The sequence below is a fragment of the Carcharodon carcharias genome, chromosome 11 (assembly GCF_017639515.1).
Source record: "Carcharodon carcharias isolate sCarCar2 chromosome 11, sCarCar2.pri, whole genome shotgun sequence".
NCBI classification, from domain to species: Eukaryota; Metazoa; Chordata; class Chondrichthyes; order Lamniformes; family Lamnidae; genus Carcharodon; species Carcharodon carcharias.
The window spans coordinates 160844279-160858732 of record NC_054477.1 but is presented as its reverse complement, the minus strand read 5'-3'; the positions used below and the strand labels follow the sequence as shown (position 1 = coordinate 160858732).

The window sequence follows — 14454 nt, the reverse complement described above, 5'->3', positions numbered from 1 at the left end:
CAGCAGAACGAGATATACCCATGGTGGTGTCTGGGATATTATCTGGAAGGTATGATTCTGTGAGGATGACTATGTCAGGCTGTTGCTTGATTAGTCTGTGAGACAACTCTCCCAATTTTAGCACATATGATAGTAAGGATGGCTTTGTAGGGTCGACAGGGCTGGGCGTGTTGTTGTTGTTGTTTCCGGTGCTTAGGCCAATGCCGGCTGGTCCATCCAGTTTAATTTTTTATCAACTTTTCTGTAGTAGCTTGACATAACTGAGTGGCTTGCTAGGCCATTCCAGAGGGCATTTAAGAGTGAACCACACTTCTGAGAGACAGGAGCCAGGCCAGGTAAGGATGGTAGATTTCCTTCCCCAGAGGACGTTAGTAAGCCAGATGAGTTTTTATGACAATTGATGATAGTTTCATGGTCACCATTACTGAGACTAGCTTTCGATTCCAGATTTATTATTAGAATTTAAATTCTACCAGCTGCCAGGGTGGAATTTGAACCCATGCTCCCAGAGCTTTAGCCTGAACCTCTGGATTACTAGCCCAGTGACATTACCAATACACCACTGTCTCACAAATTTAGATACAATTCAATGAATGACATCTTTCCGGCCCGGGGATATGTGACCAGTTTTGTGAATGGGCCCTAGCTTGGGAAGAGGAATCATCTAACAAAGGTTGTGTGGATACTTGGGCACAATGCAGTTAGGGCTGCGACTCAGTTCAAATTCTATTACCTTTTGCCTGACTCAACTTGGTTCCACCCAGTTTAGGTTGCTATTTGAGCAAAAGACCACGTGGCGATTCCAGGCTGGCATTCCTTCGGCAAATGCAACTGATAACAAAAACTCAATTACTCCTAGTAATTTTTATTCTTCAAACTTTGCGCAACAGTTCCTAACACCTCCTTACTTAATCTAATTAAAATGGAAAAAATAAATCAAGGGAATAAAAGTGAAATGCTGTGAATATAATTAAATTCATCTGATGAATCATATTTGACTCGAAACGTAAACTCTGTTTCTCTCTCCAGAGATGTTACCAGACTTGCTGAGTATTTCTAGCACTTTCTGGTTTTATTTGGTTGGGCTTTCTAATGTTTCTGTATCTCACTGAGAAGTCATAACTGATTTTGTTTAAATATATAAAGATAGCGGTAGTTTTCATCGAAAGCCACTCAGCAAACAACACAACACTCAGATAACTTACATTGGACACGTGTAGTGGCTCTTTGTACTGAGAGAGACGGCCAACTGAAGGCAGTCCGAAAGATTTGTAGGGATCCTAGAAAAGGAGGTTCACATAAGAGGAAGCATTAACTTTAAGATAAAACACAGGAAGCAGGGTTAACTGTTCATACAAGCTGAAGCCATTGACAGAGCTATTTTTGATTACTTAAGACATTAAATTACACTTGGACCCTTTTCTCTCCTCATTTTTATCACCGAGTAAATGACCAATAAACACCTCTCCCATTCAGAAGATTTGCATCGGTTTCCTGATTAGCATAACAAGTTACAAAATTATTAGTGTGCCTTTAAAGGCGATAGAGAAAGCAACAGCACAAAGCCTTCAGGATGTCAGAGGCAATTAAACAAGGATCACTTTATGGAAGGAAAAGAACTAAAGTTTGAGGAAGCTGGGGGAGGGGTGGCTATTGTCCAACATGCATCATTTAGCATGAGCAATATCAAGAGTGTGCTTATTAATTTTATATTCCAATTTAATGGTCAAACAATTCTATCCAAGCTCCAAATCCTTTAGATGGTGTTTGTTATGAACTGTGATGCCAGCTAAAATTTACCTCTGCATACACTCTGCATTCAATTGCCCAGCCATTGATGGGAATATCAGCTTGCTTGTGGCAAAGTGGGTAACCCTTGGCAACGCGGATCATTTCTTGGACCAGGTCCAGGCCAGTAATACATTCGGTGACAGGATGCTCAACCTGCAAGGTCACAAATTGCCAGTCATTAAGGGAAAACAACGAAGAAGAAAATCTACACAAAGCTGGAAAATACAAGAGCTCACTTGCCAAGGACAAGGCTGTTACTCCAGTCTTTGCTTCTCAGTTCATTAACAGTAAATGGAGGCTTTAAATAAAAACAGAAAATTAAAAACACAGACACACAAACACATACACACAACAGACACATCCTCTCACACACACTCAAACACACACAGTCCACACCGCGTCACACATAGCAGACCATATTCCACACACACACAGAAAACACAGACACACATCTCCCCACCACACACACAAAATACGGACTAACGGTCTCAAACACACAACACACTCTTACACACAGAGACTCACACACAATCCATATATGTACTCGCAAACAATCTACACACACACTCATACAATTCACTCACACAATCCACACTCTCTCTCTCTCTCTCTCTCACACACACACACAATCCACACTCTCTCTCTCTCTCACACACACAATCCACACTCTCTCTCTCTCTCTCACACACACACAATCGACACTCTCTCTCACACATGCACACACACACACAATCCACAAACACCACGCACATCATCCAACATAAAACACAGACTTATGTCACACACACACACACACACCACTCACAGACCTTCATACATACATACACACACCCTCAAATAGACACATACACACACATACACAGAAAATACACTACATGCACATACACACACATGGACACACCACATCCAGACACATACACACATCCTCATACATAGGCATATACACACAATCAGATCCTCACATGGGCACATATACAAACACCGTCACAAACATATACACACGCTCATGCATAGACACATACAAAAAAACCGTGGGAGACACACTCTCACGCTACATACACACACACCCTCACACATGGACACACATAAAACAAATCATAGCTATGTAATCCTGCATTGTTTTAAGAAAGTGTTATTCGCATCTGATTATAAGTCTGCTCTGTTACTTAACACTATATGCTCTGAAGTGGTTTTTGTGATTTCCTGATGAACAGTTTATGCTAAATCTCACCCATTTGCCTACTTTCCCTAACCTGTCCTGACAAGCAAACAGATTAATGTAATCTTACATCAACCCAATGCAGCAGAAATGAGCAGATGGATCCTTCAGGTTTTTTTTCCCCTCCAGACGAAGCTGTGTAGTGCTTAGCATGCACAATAGCTGGACTGAACCAATGCAGTCACTGTGCTATCAGCAAATTGCTGCTAACAGCTTCACATGATGCTGTTAAGGGAATACCCAGTCTGAATACATACATTGGCCAGTCTAGGTCTCCAACCTCAGTCAGGATGGCTACAGTGAGGATGGGGTGGGTGGGTGGGTGGATAAAAAGCATTTAATCCTGACATTTGAAATCATGTAAATCAGATGGCTTCATTTCAGAAACACTATAAATAAAATTCAATGTGGGTTTTCCGGGTATAAGTGAATGTGCTGACACCCAGGTGAAACTCCAATGTCTAGCAAAATGTTACCAGACACTTGTTTACTGGGCGATTTCAGCAGAGACCGGCTCACTATATACAGAGCAGATGGTGCAATTAACTCAGTAAGGCTTTTATTCCAAGGAAATTTTCTTCATAATTAACTGACACTTTTGACATTTTTCTAATAAAAGTCATTACTTAAAAGAGCAAACAGTTTGTACAGTGTAAATCTGGCCAATGGGACTGTGGAATAAGCATTTTATTCTTTAAAGGTAGTTCAGTTATAAGTCAACAGCTCTCACTTTGAGCAATCAAAACATCAACCATGACAAAATGGTCTTCTCTGCAGACTGAACTCTGCGCATGTTAAATGTAGAAAATCACAAACCCTTCTTCTATGCTTCAGCAATAAACAGCTGAACTGTCCCAATGTATATTTTCATTTTGTTGCAAAAACACTGCACAAGGCTCTCAGTGGATTTCTGTATTTATAGTACATGACGGCAAGCTGGACTGACCATCTTTCCCAGTTGGCCCAGGCTGGTCAAATGTAGAATCTTTTGGAAGAAAAAGCAATCAGGGCCAGAAATGGAGTTGTAAGAGAGAGCCTGCCAAAAAAGAACTCTCACTGGCTATGACACTGCTACGCAAAGTCTTCAGAACCAATTCGCAGCAGCTCAGCTCACAGGTATGGTGCTTACTGTAGTTTTTGAGCCATGCACATCAAAAGGAGAGAAATCGGCTGAGGTTTCAGCTCTTGATCACAATCCAGTACCCCTGCTGAAAGTGTGTGTGTTTAACATTTGAATGAGAGGTGGATCAAGCTCATCTGTGATGCCCAGCATGGTAGGTTAACGTGCAGAAGCTCACTGACCAGAAGGCAACACATTAAAGAAAAGGTCGCTCAGGATGTTTATGAAGGGCTTCTCAAATCATTCTAACAGAAGGCAGCAATTCCGTTGCCCCATAAATGAAGCTTCTTGAAATTCATGGTGTGGAGAGGGGGCAGTAAAGAACCATTTCCTAGGTTGTTGGCTGTCTTTGGATCCCTTGAAGCTTTAAAACATCTTCTAGTAAGAAATCAACAAAGACTTACTTTGCAACCAAAGTGTTCCAGCCACTTGACAAGGTGAGGGATGTTGTAACAATTCACAATGAGCTTGGGATACAGCCCATCATCTTCAACTAGTCAATGACATAAAAAGGATAGAAAGGCTTGCAATTCAACAGCGTCTTTATTAACCTCAAAATGTTCCAAAGCACTTTACAGCCAATTAAGTATTTTTGAAGTGCAGCTACTATTTGAAACATAGGAAACATAGCAGCCAATCTGTGCACAGCAAGCTCCCACAATCACCAATGAGATAGTGACCAACTTAACTATTTTTGTGATGCTGTTGGAGGGGCAAATAGTGGCCATATAGTGATGATAGAGAATTTCCTAGCTCTTCTTTGAATAGTGCATGGGATCTTTTACATCTCGAGAAGGCAGATTGGCCCTTGGTTTACCATCTCATCAGAAAGATGGCCAATCCAGCAATACAACATTCTCTCAGTACTGCACTGGTATGCCAGCCTAGAATTTGGGCTCAAGATTTTTAATGCATAATTAATATCTAGCAGTGTATAAAGTCAAGATTCTCCACAGGTTATATCCCACTCCACACAGAATGGCTAAATTGGGCTATCTGCCAGATGATAGGTGTTGCCTCTGAAGTGAGTAATTTCATTTACATACTGCAGCACTTACCAAAATCTTTCCCATTATGAAAACTATGAATGTACACAATAGCAAAGGCAAATGGAGTAACAATTGATAACAATCTTAAACTGCTTTTATTGCAATTACCCTCAAAACTTCACAGTGAACAGAGAGGAGGATTTGTCAACATAATTGGCAGCAAAGCGGCTTATTGTGCTGCCACGATAATCATGACAGCCACCATGTAAGTTTATAGAATCGTGGACTTCCTAGAATGGTTACAACACAGGTCATTCAACCCACCAGGTCAATGCTGCTCTCTGCAAGAGTAAGTCAGTCCCCTTAACCTTACAGATCTTTTTTCTTCCGATGCTTAACCAATTCTCTTTTGAATCTGCCTCCACTACACTCTCAGGCTATACATTCCAGATCCTAACCATCCACTGTGTTACCAAGCTTTTCCTCATGTCACTGTTGGCTCTTTTGCCAATCATCTCATATTGGTGTCCTATGGTTCTCAACCCTTTCCAACAATTTTGAATTCAGTCCTTTTTTAAAAAAAAAAATGGTCAGAGGGACTGATGTTTTTCATAGAAAGTCAGGAAGAGCATTAGATACAGAAATGAGCAACAGAGGTAGACAGCTCGGAATTAATCTCTCAGAGCCTGGGAATGCAAGGGGCTGTATTTCTAATACATCCACAGAAGCCGAGATAATACATCCTAGAGCAGAAAAGTTGCGTTCTCCTTTCCACCCATCATTTGGAAGTGGTAATGGCCCTGAGGTTGATGGCAGAGGCAGATAAGGAGACCGGTATGTACATCAATGTTTCCGCATGATGTTTTGGTGGGTCAGCACGTATATGGTTAACAGAGACGGCCAAGAATGGGAGTGCACAATTGATCACTGCAGGCACATTAAGAACAACCATGAAAGCAGATGCTGTAGCTCCCACGATGCGATAGATCGGAGCAGAATGAAGAAGCAGTACTGGAACAGCAGTAGGCCAGTCATTCCCCTCGAGCCTGTTCAATTAGATCATGGCTGATGTGCATCTCAGCTCCATTTACCCACCTGGATTTCATATCCCCTAATACCTTTACCTATTAATTGACTTAGCGTCTAGAGACTTTTCGGGGAAGAGTGTTCCAGATTTCCACTCCCCTTTGTGTGAAGAAGTGCTTCCTGACATCACCCCTGAAAGGCCTGGCTCGAATTTTAAGGCTCTGCCCCCTTGTTCTGGACTCCCCTTCCAGAAAAAGTAGTTTCTCTCTATTGACACTATCAAAACATTTAGTCATCTTAAATGTGTCATTTATATCACATCTTAATCTTCTACACTCGAGGGAATACAAGCCTAGTCTGTGCAATACAAAGAAATATCTCTAAATGTTGATACGAGTTCTGTTCATAATCTTGCCCAGCACCATATCTCAACTTCACAAGCAGGTCTCGTAAAATAGGAATAATAGTAAAGAATGCTATGGCCAGAACATAAATCGAATCTTTTCCTCCCATTCTGCTGCCAAAAGGAGTGGCAAGATTATGATAAAACCGTTAAAACATTCTGATTCAATCAACATACAAAAGCTGAAACTGTGACCAGTGCAGTCTATGTGCAACAACACCTCAGAAATGTGTGGGCACCTCTCTTTGGGGTCACCAGTAAACACAAATACACACACAAACACAAATGCGCGTGCAAAAAAGATCTATCAAATTAGTCCCACTGTCCTGTTCTTTCCCCATAGCCCTGCAAACTACTCCTTTCCAAGGATGTATTCAAGTCACTTTTGAAAGCCACTATTGAATCTGCTTCCACCGACCTTTCAAGCAGTGCATTCCAAATCACAGCAACTCGCTGCATAAAAAAAATTCTTTTGGCAATTACCTTAAATCTGTATCCTCTGGTTACTGACCCTCTCGCCAATAGAAACAGTTTCTCCTTATTTACTCTATCAGAACCCTTCATAATTTTGAACACCTCTATTAAACCTTCTCATAACCTGTTCATGTCTAAGGAGAACAACCCCAGCTTCTCCAGTCTCTCCACATAAGAGAAGTCTTTTATCCTTGGCAACACTCTGGTAAATCTGCTCTGCATCCTCGATTATGTTCCCGTCTATGAAACAACATAGAGATACTTAAAGAGAGAGAAACAAAATATTAAGAAAAACATTTTAATATCAAACAAGCAATAGGGTAACAAAATGCCTTTCCTGTGTTTTTATGACATAAAGATTGCCATCAAAGTGAAGAGCAGAGACTAATGATTGTTAACCTTTATGCTTCTATGTAAATATTGTTCCTTTGCTTTCTTTTAAAGCAAAACACACATTTTTGTGTTATCCATAAAACACATCTCATTAGTCAGGGTAAGCAGACTGTTGCTTTGAAAAACCATTTTCAAAAAGGCTTGTTTTTTATTGCTGACACCAACATAAATTTTAGTGTAACACAGCATGCATTCACCGCTGCAAGAACTGAAAGGAAACTTTGGCTGCCAAATGGGAAAAATATCAAAGCACTGTGGCTAGCTACATACTGGGGACCCTCTGTGGTACTTAACTGTACCCTCCTCAAGGTCACTTTGAAGCAAGGGGTAAAGTGTATACAGCAACCGTAGCAGCAACGGCATAGAAACTGCGGTGGAGAAACTGGCCACTCAGTCTAACTGGTCCATGCTCATGTTTACACTCCAAACAAGCCTTCTGCCACCCTGCTTCATCTCACCCTTAAATACAGCAATGCTATTCACATCAACTGCTTCCTGTAACAGTGATTTCCACAATCTCACTACTCCCTGTAAGGAACATCCACTAGAATTCACTATTGGGATTATTGGTTAAAAAAAATTCACCAAGAGTCACAGAGTCATTCATTTGAAGCACAGAAGGAGGCCATTCAGCCCATCGAGTCTATGTCAGCTCTCCATGGATCAATCCGCTCAGTCCTATTCCCCCACTCTATCCCCATAGCCCCGCAGGTTTATTTCCTTCGAGTGCCCATCCAATTTCCTTTTCAAATCATTGATTGTCTCCGCTTCCACCATCCTCGTAAGCAGTAAGCTGCAGGTCATTACCACTTGCTGCGTAAAAAAGGTTCAGATCATATTTTCCTGAGCAGTAAAGGAGCTTTTCTGTACCTGGAGCCGAGTGTTCATTTCTAGGAAATAGAAATTCTTCTTGGAATCCACAAGGAACTCAACTGTGCCAGCAGAGGAATAACTGACAGCTTTGGCCAATGCCACTGCTTGTTCTCCCATAGCTCTCCGAGTCTCTGGATCCAGAAAGGTGCTGTGTTTAAAAAAAAACAGACAATTTATCAGCACATAGCAACACCTTTTAGTACCAACTGAGGTGCCAACCATGGCTCAGCTGGTAATATGCTCGTCTCTGAAGTCTGTGGGTTCAGTTTCTACTCCAGGGACTTGAGCACATAATCTAGATTGACACTCTCATTTGTAGTGCTGAGGGAATGCTGCACTGTCAGAGGTGCTGCCTTTCAGATGAGACAATAAACCCTCTCATATGGGCGTAAAAAACCTGATAGCACAATCTCGAGAAACAGCAGGGGAGTTCTGGCCAATACTTATCCCTCAATCCACATCACTAAATTACCTTGTCATTAACTTACATTGCTGTTTGCGGGAGCTTGGTGTGCGTCAATTGGTTTCCAGCATTATAACAGTTCAAAAGTACTTCATTGACTGCAATGTGCTTTGGGGTTGTTCTGAGGTTGTGAAAGATGTTACAAAAAATACAAATTCTTTCTATCTTTCCAACATTAATCACTAACAATAAACAGCATTTCTTGATGAAACTGAGTCATGGAAATATTGTCAAAAAGCTTTCAAAGAAAGACTGCCTTTGATTTTTCACTCTCCTGCCCGACAAACTGTATTGAATGAGCAGAAATTTCTTCGAATAAACATTTGATAAGACCAAAGCTATTGTCTTTGGTCTCTGTTTGCTAGCCATGGATTCCATCTCTCTACCTGGTTACTGTCGGAGGCTTAACTATTTACAACCTACATGACACTAAGCTTAGCTTCCCATTATATATCTCTCCATCACCCAGTTCACCCAACCCACATCAATGTCTGTAACAATGCCCATCTCTGCCAATGCCTCAGCTCATCTGCAACTGAAAACCTCATCCATGCCTTTGTTACCTCTAGATTCGACTATTCCAATGCTTTTCTGGTTGGTCTCTGCTGCCTGTATCCTAACTCGCATCATGTCTTGTTCACCTGTCACCACTAGGCTCACTGACTTACATTGGCTACCAGTCCACTAACACCTCCATTGTAAAATTTTCACCATGGTTTCCAAATCCCTCTCCACTCCCCCTATGCCTTTGCCCCTCCCTATCTCTGTAATCTCCTCCAACCCCACAACTCTCTGAAATTTCTGCTCTCCTCCAATTCTGGCCTCTTGGGCATCCCTGATTTTTTTTCACCTCCTAGGATCCAAAGTTGGATAATTTGAGTTTCTTCTACTCATGATTTTAATGAAGAATAGAATCTAACAAATAAGGCAGTAATGAGAGGTGATGGTGGCATAATGATAATGTCACTGGACAAGTAATCCATCGGCCCCGGCTAATGCTCTGGGACATGGGTTCAAATCCCACCAGCAGCTGATGGAATTTAAATTCAATTAATAAATCTGGAATATAAATCTAGTCTCAGTAATGGTGACCATGACAACTATCATCGACTGTTGCAAAAACCCATTGGTTCACTAATGCCCTTTAGGGAAGGAAATCTACCATCCTTACCTGGTCTGGCCCACATGTGACTCCAGGCCCACAGCGATGTGGTTGATTTTTAACTGCCCGCTGAAATGGCCTCGCAAGACACTCAGTTAAAGGATAATTAGGGATGGCAAGGAATGCTGGCCTTGCCAGTGAAGACCACATCCCATGAAAGAATAAATAATTTAAAAAAAGGAACACCATGTTAAATGCCTTACCTTGGTGCCTCTTCAACTACTTTCTGGTTCCTTCTCTGAATGGAGCACTCTCTCTCGTTCAGCCAGAGGGCGTTGCCATGCTTGTCTCCTAAAACCTACAGGAAAAAAATGTTGCCATTAAAAGGCATTTATTTATCTGTAATGATGCCTGATGTAATCACCCAGATAGACGCACATTTAACATAGCAAACCAAAACAGCATTGTCCATCAAATATCTGTTCCTTCTATTTTTCGGGACATTTTAACTTATATTTACCTTATGAAAACAGATTTTGTTTTCAATTAACAGTCCCCGAATTTTGACTCTTTCTGAATGTGATCTTTCTTCAGAGTTTCAAATCCTACAAACACAGTTATCATGCTTACATCACAAGAGCCTCAGATGTCCTCAGGTGCCTTTTTATCATGTATGGTGTGGACTGTTTAACTTCAGGTGCATTCCAGCTGAGCATCCCCAGCATAAACACATGCACATGTCCAGCAGAAATTACAAAGTAATTAACAGGAATTAAACGTACTTCGATTTTCCCCATCCCAACCTTAGTGTTGACAGTGGTGTCCTAGTGATATCTCAGCTGAGATCAGTTGATTCAGCCCAGGGCAGGATTAAAGTTGGGATCTTCCCAGTCTATTTTTTTTTATTGTTTCACAGGATGCAGGTATTGCTGGTGAGGCCAGCAATTGCTGCCCATCCCTAATTGCTCTTGAAAAGCTGGTGGTGAGTTGCCATCTTGAACCGCTGCAGTCCATGTGGGGTAGGTACACCTCCAGTTTGTTAGGAAGGGAGTTCCAGGATTTTGAAGGATGGGCTAGATATTTCTACATCAGGATGGTGTGTGACTTGGAGGGGAACTTGCAGGTGGTGGTGTTCCCATGCACCAGCTGCCCTTGTCCTTCTAGGTGGTAGAGATCGCAGGTTTGGAAGCTGTTGTCAAAGGAGCCTGGGCAGGTTACAGCAGTGCATCTTGTAGATGGCACACTCTGCTGCCCTGTGCATCGGTGGAGGAGGCAGAGAATATTTAAGCTGGTGGATGGGGTGCCTATCACCAGGCTGCTTTGTCCTGGATGGTGTCGAGCTTCTATATGGCTCATGTACTCCCTGAATTAAATCACCAAACCATTAGCAGATTATTTGTGCTCTTCAGCATGAGAGATATATAGCATTAGGAAATTGAACACTTTCCAGTGAAGGCTGAGAGGTGAGCTGATAGCTCATGCTGGTATGATGGGGATTAATAAGGTAGACATGGACAAGGTGTTTCTAATCATGAGGAAGACCAAAACTAGGGCCATAAATATAAGATAGTCGCTAATAAATCCAATAGGGAATTCAGGAGAAACGTCTTTACATAGAGAGTGGTGAGAATGTGCAACTCACTACCACCCAGAGAGTGGTTGAGGCGAATAGAACAGATGCATTTAAGAGGAAGCTAGATAAGTACATGAGGGAGAAAGGAATAGAAGGATACATTGAAAGGGAGTGACGAAGAGGAGTAGGAGAAAGCTCATGTCACTGGTATGAACCAGTTGGGTCGAATGGTCTTTTCCTGTGCAATAGATTCAATGTCATTTCCAAGTTTAAAAAATTGAAGTCCTAATTCTGCCATTTCCAAGGCTGAATGTTGAAACAATGGCTGGGATTTTCCAGCCCCACCCGCCACAGGGATCTTCCGGTCCCGCTGAAATTCAATGGGCTTTTGGCTGTCCCACCGCATCCATCACGCGGGTCCGCAAAATCATGGTCAATATTTGTGACTTTGTAGAGGTTTGTTACAACTGAGGGGCTTGCTAGGCCATTTCAGAGGGCATTTTAGAGTCAACCACATTGCTGTGGGTCTGGAGTCAGGTGTAGGCCAGGCCAGATAAGCATGACAGATTCCTTTCTCTAAAGGACATTAGTGGGTTTTTACGACACTCGACAATGGTCATCATTAGGCTTTTAATTCCAGATTTTTATTGAATTCAAATTTCACCATCTGTATTGATGGGATTCAAACCCAAGCCCCTGGGCCCCTGGATTACTAGTCCAGTGACAGTACCACTACACCATCACCTTCCCAAGTGTGGCATCAAGGAGCCCTAGCAAAACTGGAGTCAATGGGGATCGGGGGAAAACTCTCCACTGCTTGAAGTCATACCTAGCACAAAGGAAGATGGTTGTGACTGTTGGAGGTCAGGCATCTCAGCTCGAGGACTTCACTGCAAGGGTTCCTCAAGCGAGTGTCCTCGGCCCAAACACCTTCAGCTGCTTCATCAATGACCTTCCTTCCATCATAAGGTCAGAAATGGGGACGTTCATTGATGACTGCACAATGTTCAACACCATTCACAACTCCTCAGATACCAAAGCAGTCCATGTCCAAATGCAGCAAGGCCTGGGCAATATCCAGGTTTGGGCTGACATGTGGCAAGTAACATTCACATCACACAAGTGTCAGGCAATGACCATCTCCAACAAGAGAGAATCCAACCATCACCCCTTGAAGTTCAATGGCATTACCATCACTGAATCCCCAACTATCAACATCCTGAGGGTTACCATTGACCAGAATATGGACTAGCCATATAAATACTGTGGCTACAAGAGCAGGTCAGAGGCTAGGAACCCTGTGGTAAGGAACTCATCTCCTGACTTCCCAAAGCCTGCCCATCATACACAAGGCATAAGTCAGGAGTGTGATAGGATATTCCCCATTTGCCTGGATGAGTGCAGCTCCCCCAACACTCAAGAAGCTTCACACAGTCCAGGACAAAGCAGCCTGCTTGATTGGCACCACATCCACAAACATTCACTCCCTCTACCACCGACGCACAGTGTCAGCAGTGTGTACCATCTACAAGATGCAATGCAGGAATTCACCAAGGCTCCTTTGACAGCACATTCCAAACCCACGACCACTACCATGGAGAAGGGCAAGGGGAGCGGATAGATGGGAACACCACCACCTGGAAATTCCCCTCCAAGTCACTCACCATCCTGACTTGGAAATATATCACCGTTCCTTCACTGTCGCTGGGTCAAAATCCTGGAACTCCCCCCTAACAGCACTGTGGGTGTACCTACACCACATGGACTGCAGCAGTTCAAGAAGGCAGCTCATCATCACCTTCTCAAAGGCAACAAGGGGTGGGCAATAAATGTTGACCCAGCCAGCGAAGCCCACACCACACGAATGAAAAAAGATTTGCTGAGATTCAGGACTAAGCACTGATGATGCACTGAATTCAATTTTTTTTAATTATAGGGAAGTCACAAATTTTGTGACTAATAAACCCTGATTTTTGAGGGTACTTTCAACTAATTTCTAATGCTAGCAAACAGGATTTTCCATTTCAAACAACCAATCTCAGTAGCCAAACACTCTCAAGAGAGGCATAGCACAGTTAGTTACACAGGAAAGCTCCTCATATTCTGTCCCAATGTGCCTCGGCACCAGTCTAAGAGCAGAAGCCACAACTCACGGCTCCACCCCCACTCCCACCCTTGCGTGTATGTAACCATTATTGACTTCCTTCAATCCAAGGGAAAATGTCAATTTAGCAGCATTTTAGAAAGCAGTTTTGAGTTGCAGTGAATATGCCCATCGGGAACTGGATTCAACTTGCAAAATCGTTACACTCAGGAGACTTCCAGCGAGGGACTTATATCCTGTCTGTTATTGGCTACATTTGAAGCCATATCCCACAGATGAAAAGGCAATGACTGAGCCATCCAGCTCTTTGCATAAACCTGTTTTAACAACAAGCCTTTTTTTGACAAGAGTCTTCAATTAGATTCATCAACCTGAATTTCGATGTGGCGAGGATTATCAATGAACTTCTCGATCAAAAGCCGGTCATCACCAAAACTTGAAGCTGCTTCTTGTGAAGAAAATCTGAACCCTTCCCTTCAGGATTAGGAAGAGACAAACATGTAAGAGCACAGTCTTCTTAACTTTAGCATTATATTTCAATTGCTTTCAAAGTCATTGTAGACAGGTGAGGTATTTCATTAATAAAATTACAACAGGTTTTTTTTCCACTATGTGCAATAATCAGGTGTTCACTTGTCCTCTTTAACAAGTGGCTGAATACAAGATTGACTATTTCAATGTTCAAATAATTTAAATTTTAAACTACTTGACAAAAATCTGTACATCTCAAACATCAATAAAATCAGAATTCAAGCAACAAAAAACTCAGAATGTAGACTGTTTGAATAAGTTAAATACTTAACTCAGCTGCTTTCAATAGAGCACATCAAAATCAGTTTCTCTGAAAGTTCTGGGTTCTTTTCCTTTTGCTTCTCTTGTGTCAACAGCCTAATTAAAATTCATTTCAACCTTCCCCAAAGATTG

General features: G+C 42.2%; 1 protein-coding gene across 3 annotated transcripts in view; it reads right to left on the bottom strand.

Annotated features, from left to right (window-relative positions):
- The window catches only part of pcca (propionyl-CoA carboxylase subunit alpha), a 343073-nt gene that overhangs the window by 201240 nt on the left and 127379 nt on the right, over positions 1–14454 (bottom strand). For all 3 annotated transcript variants that reach the window (XM_041199770.1, XM_041199771.1, XM_041199772.1), the window contains 5 exons: positions 13902–14004; positions 10117–10211; positions 8286–8436; positions 1801–1944; positions 1206–1280 (listed from right to left, as the gene is read on the bottom strand). In XM_041199770.1, the coding sequence (XP_041055704.1) occupies positions 1206–1280; positions 1801–1944; positions 8286–8436; positions 10117–10211; positions 13902–14004 (568 nt within the window). The remainder of the gene's footprint in view (positions 1–1205; positions 1281–1800; positions 1945–8285; positions 8437–10116; positions 10212–13901; positions 14005–14454) is intronic.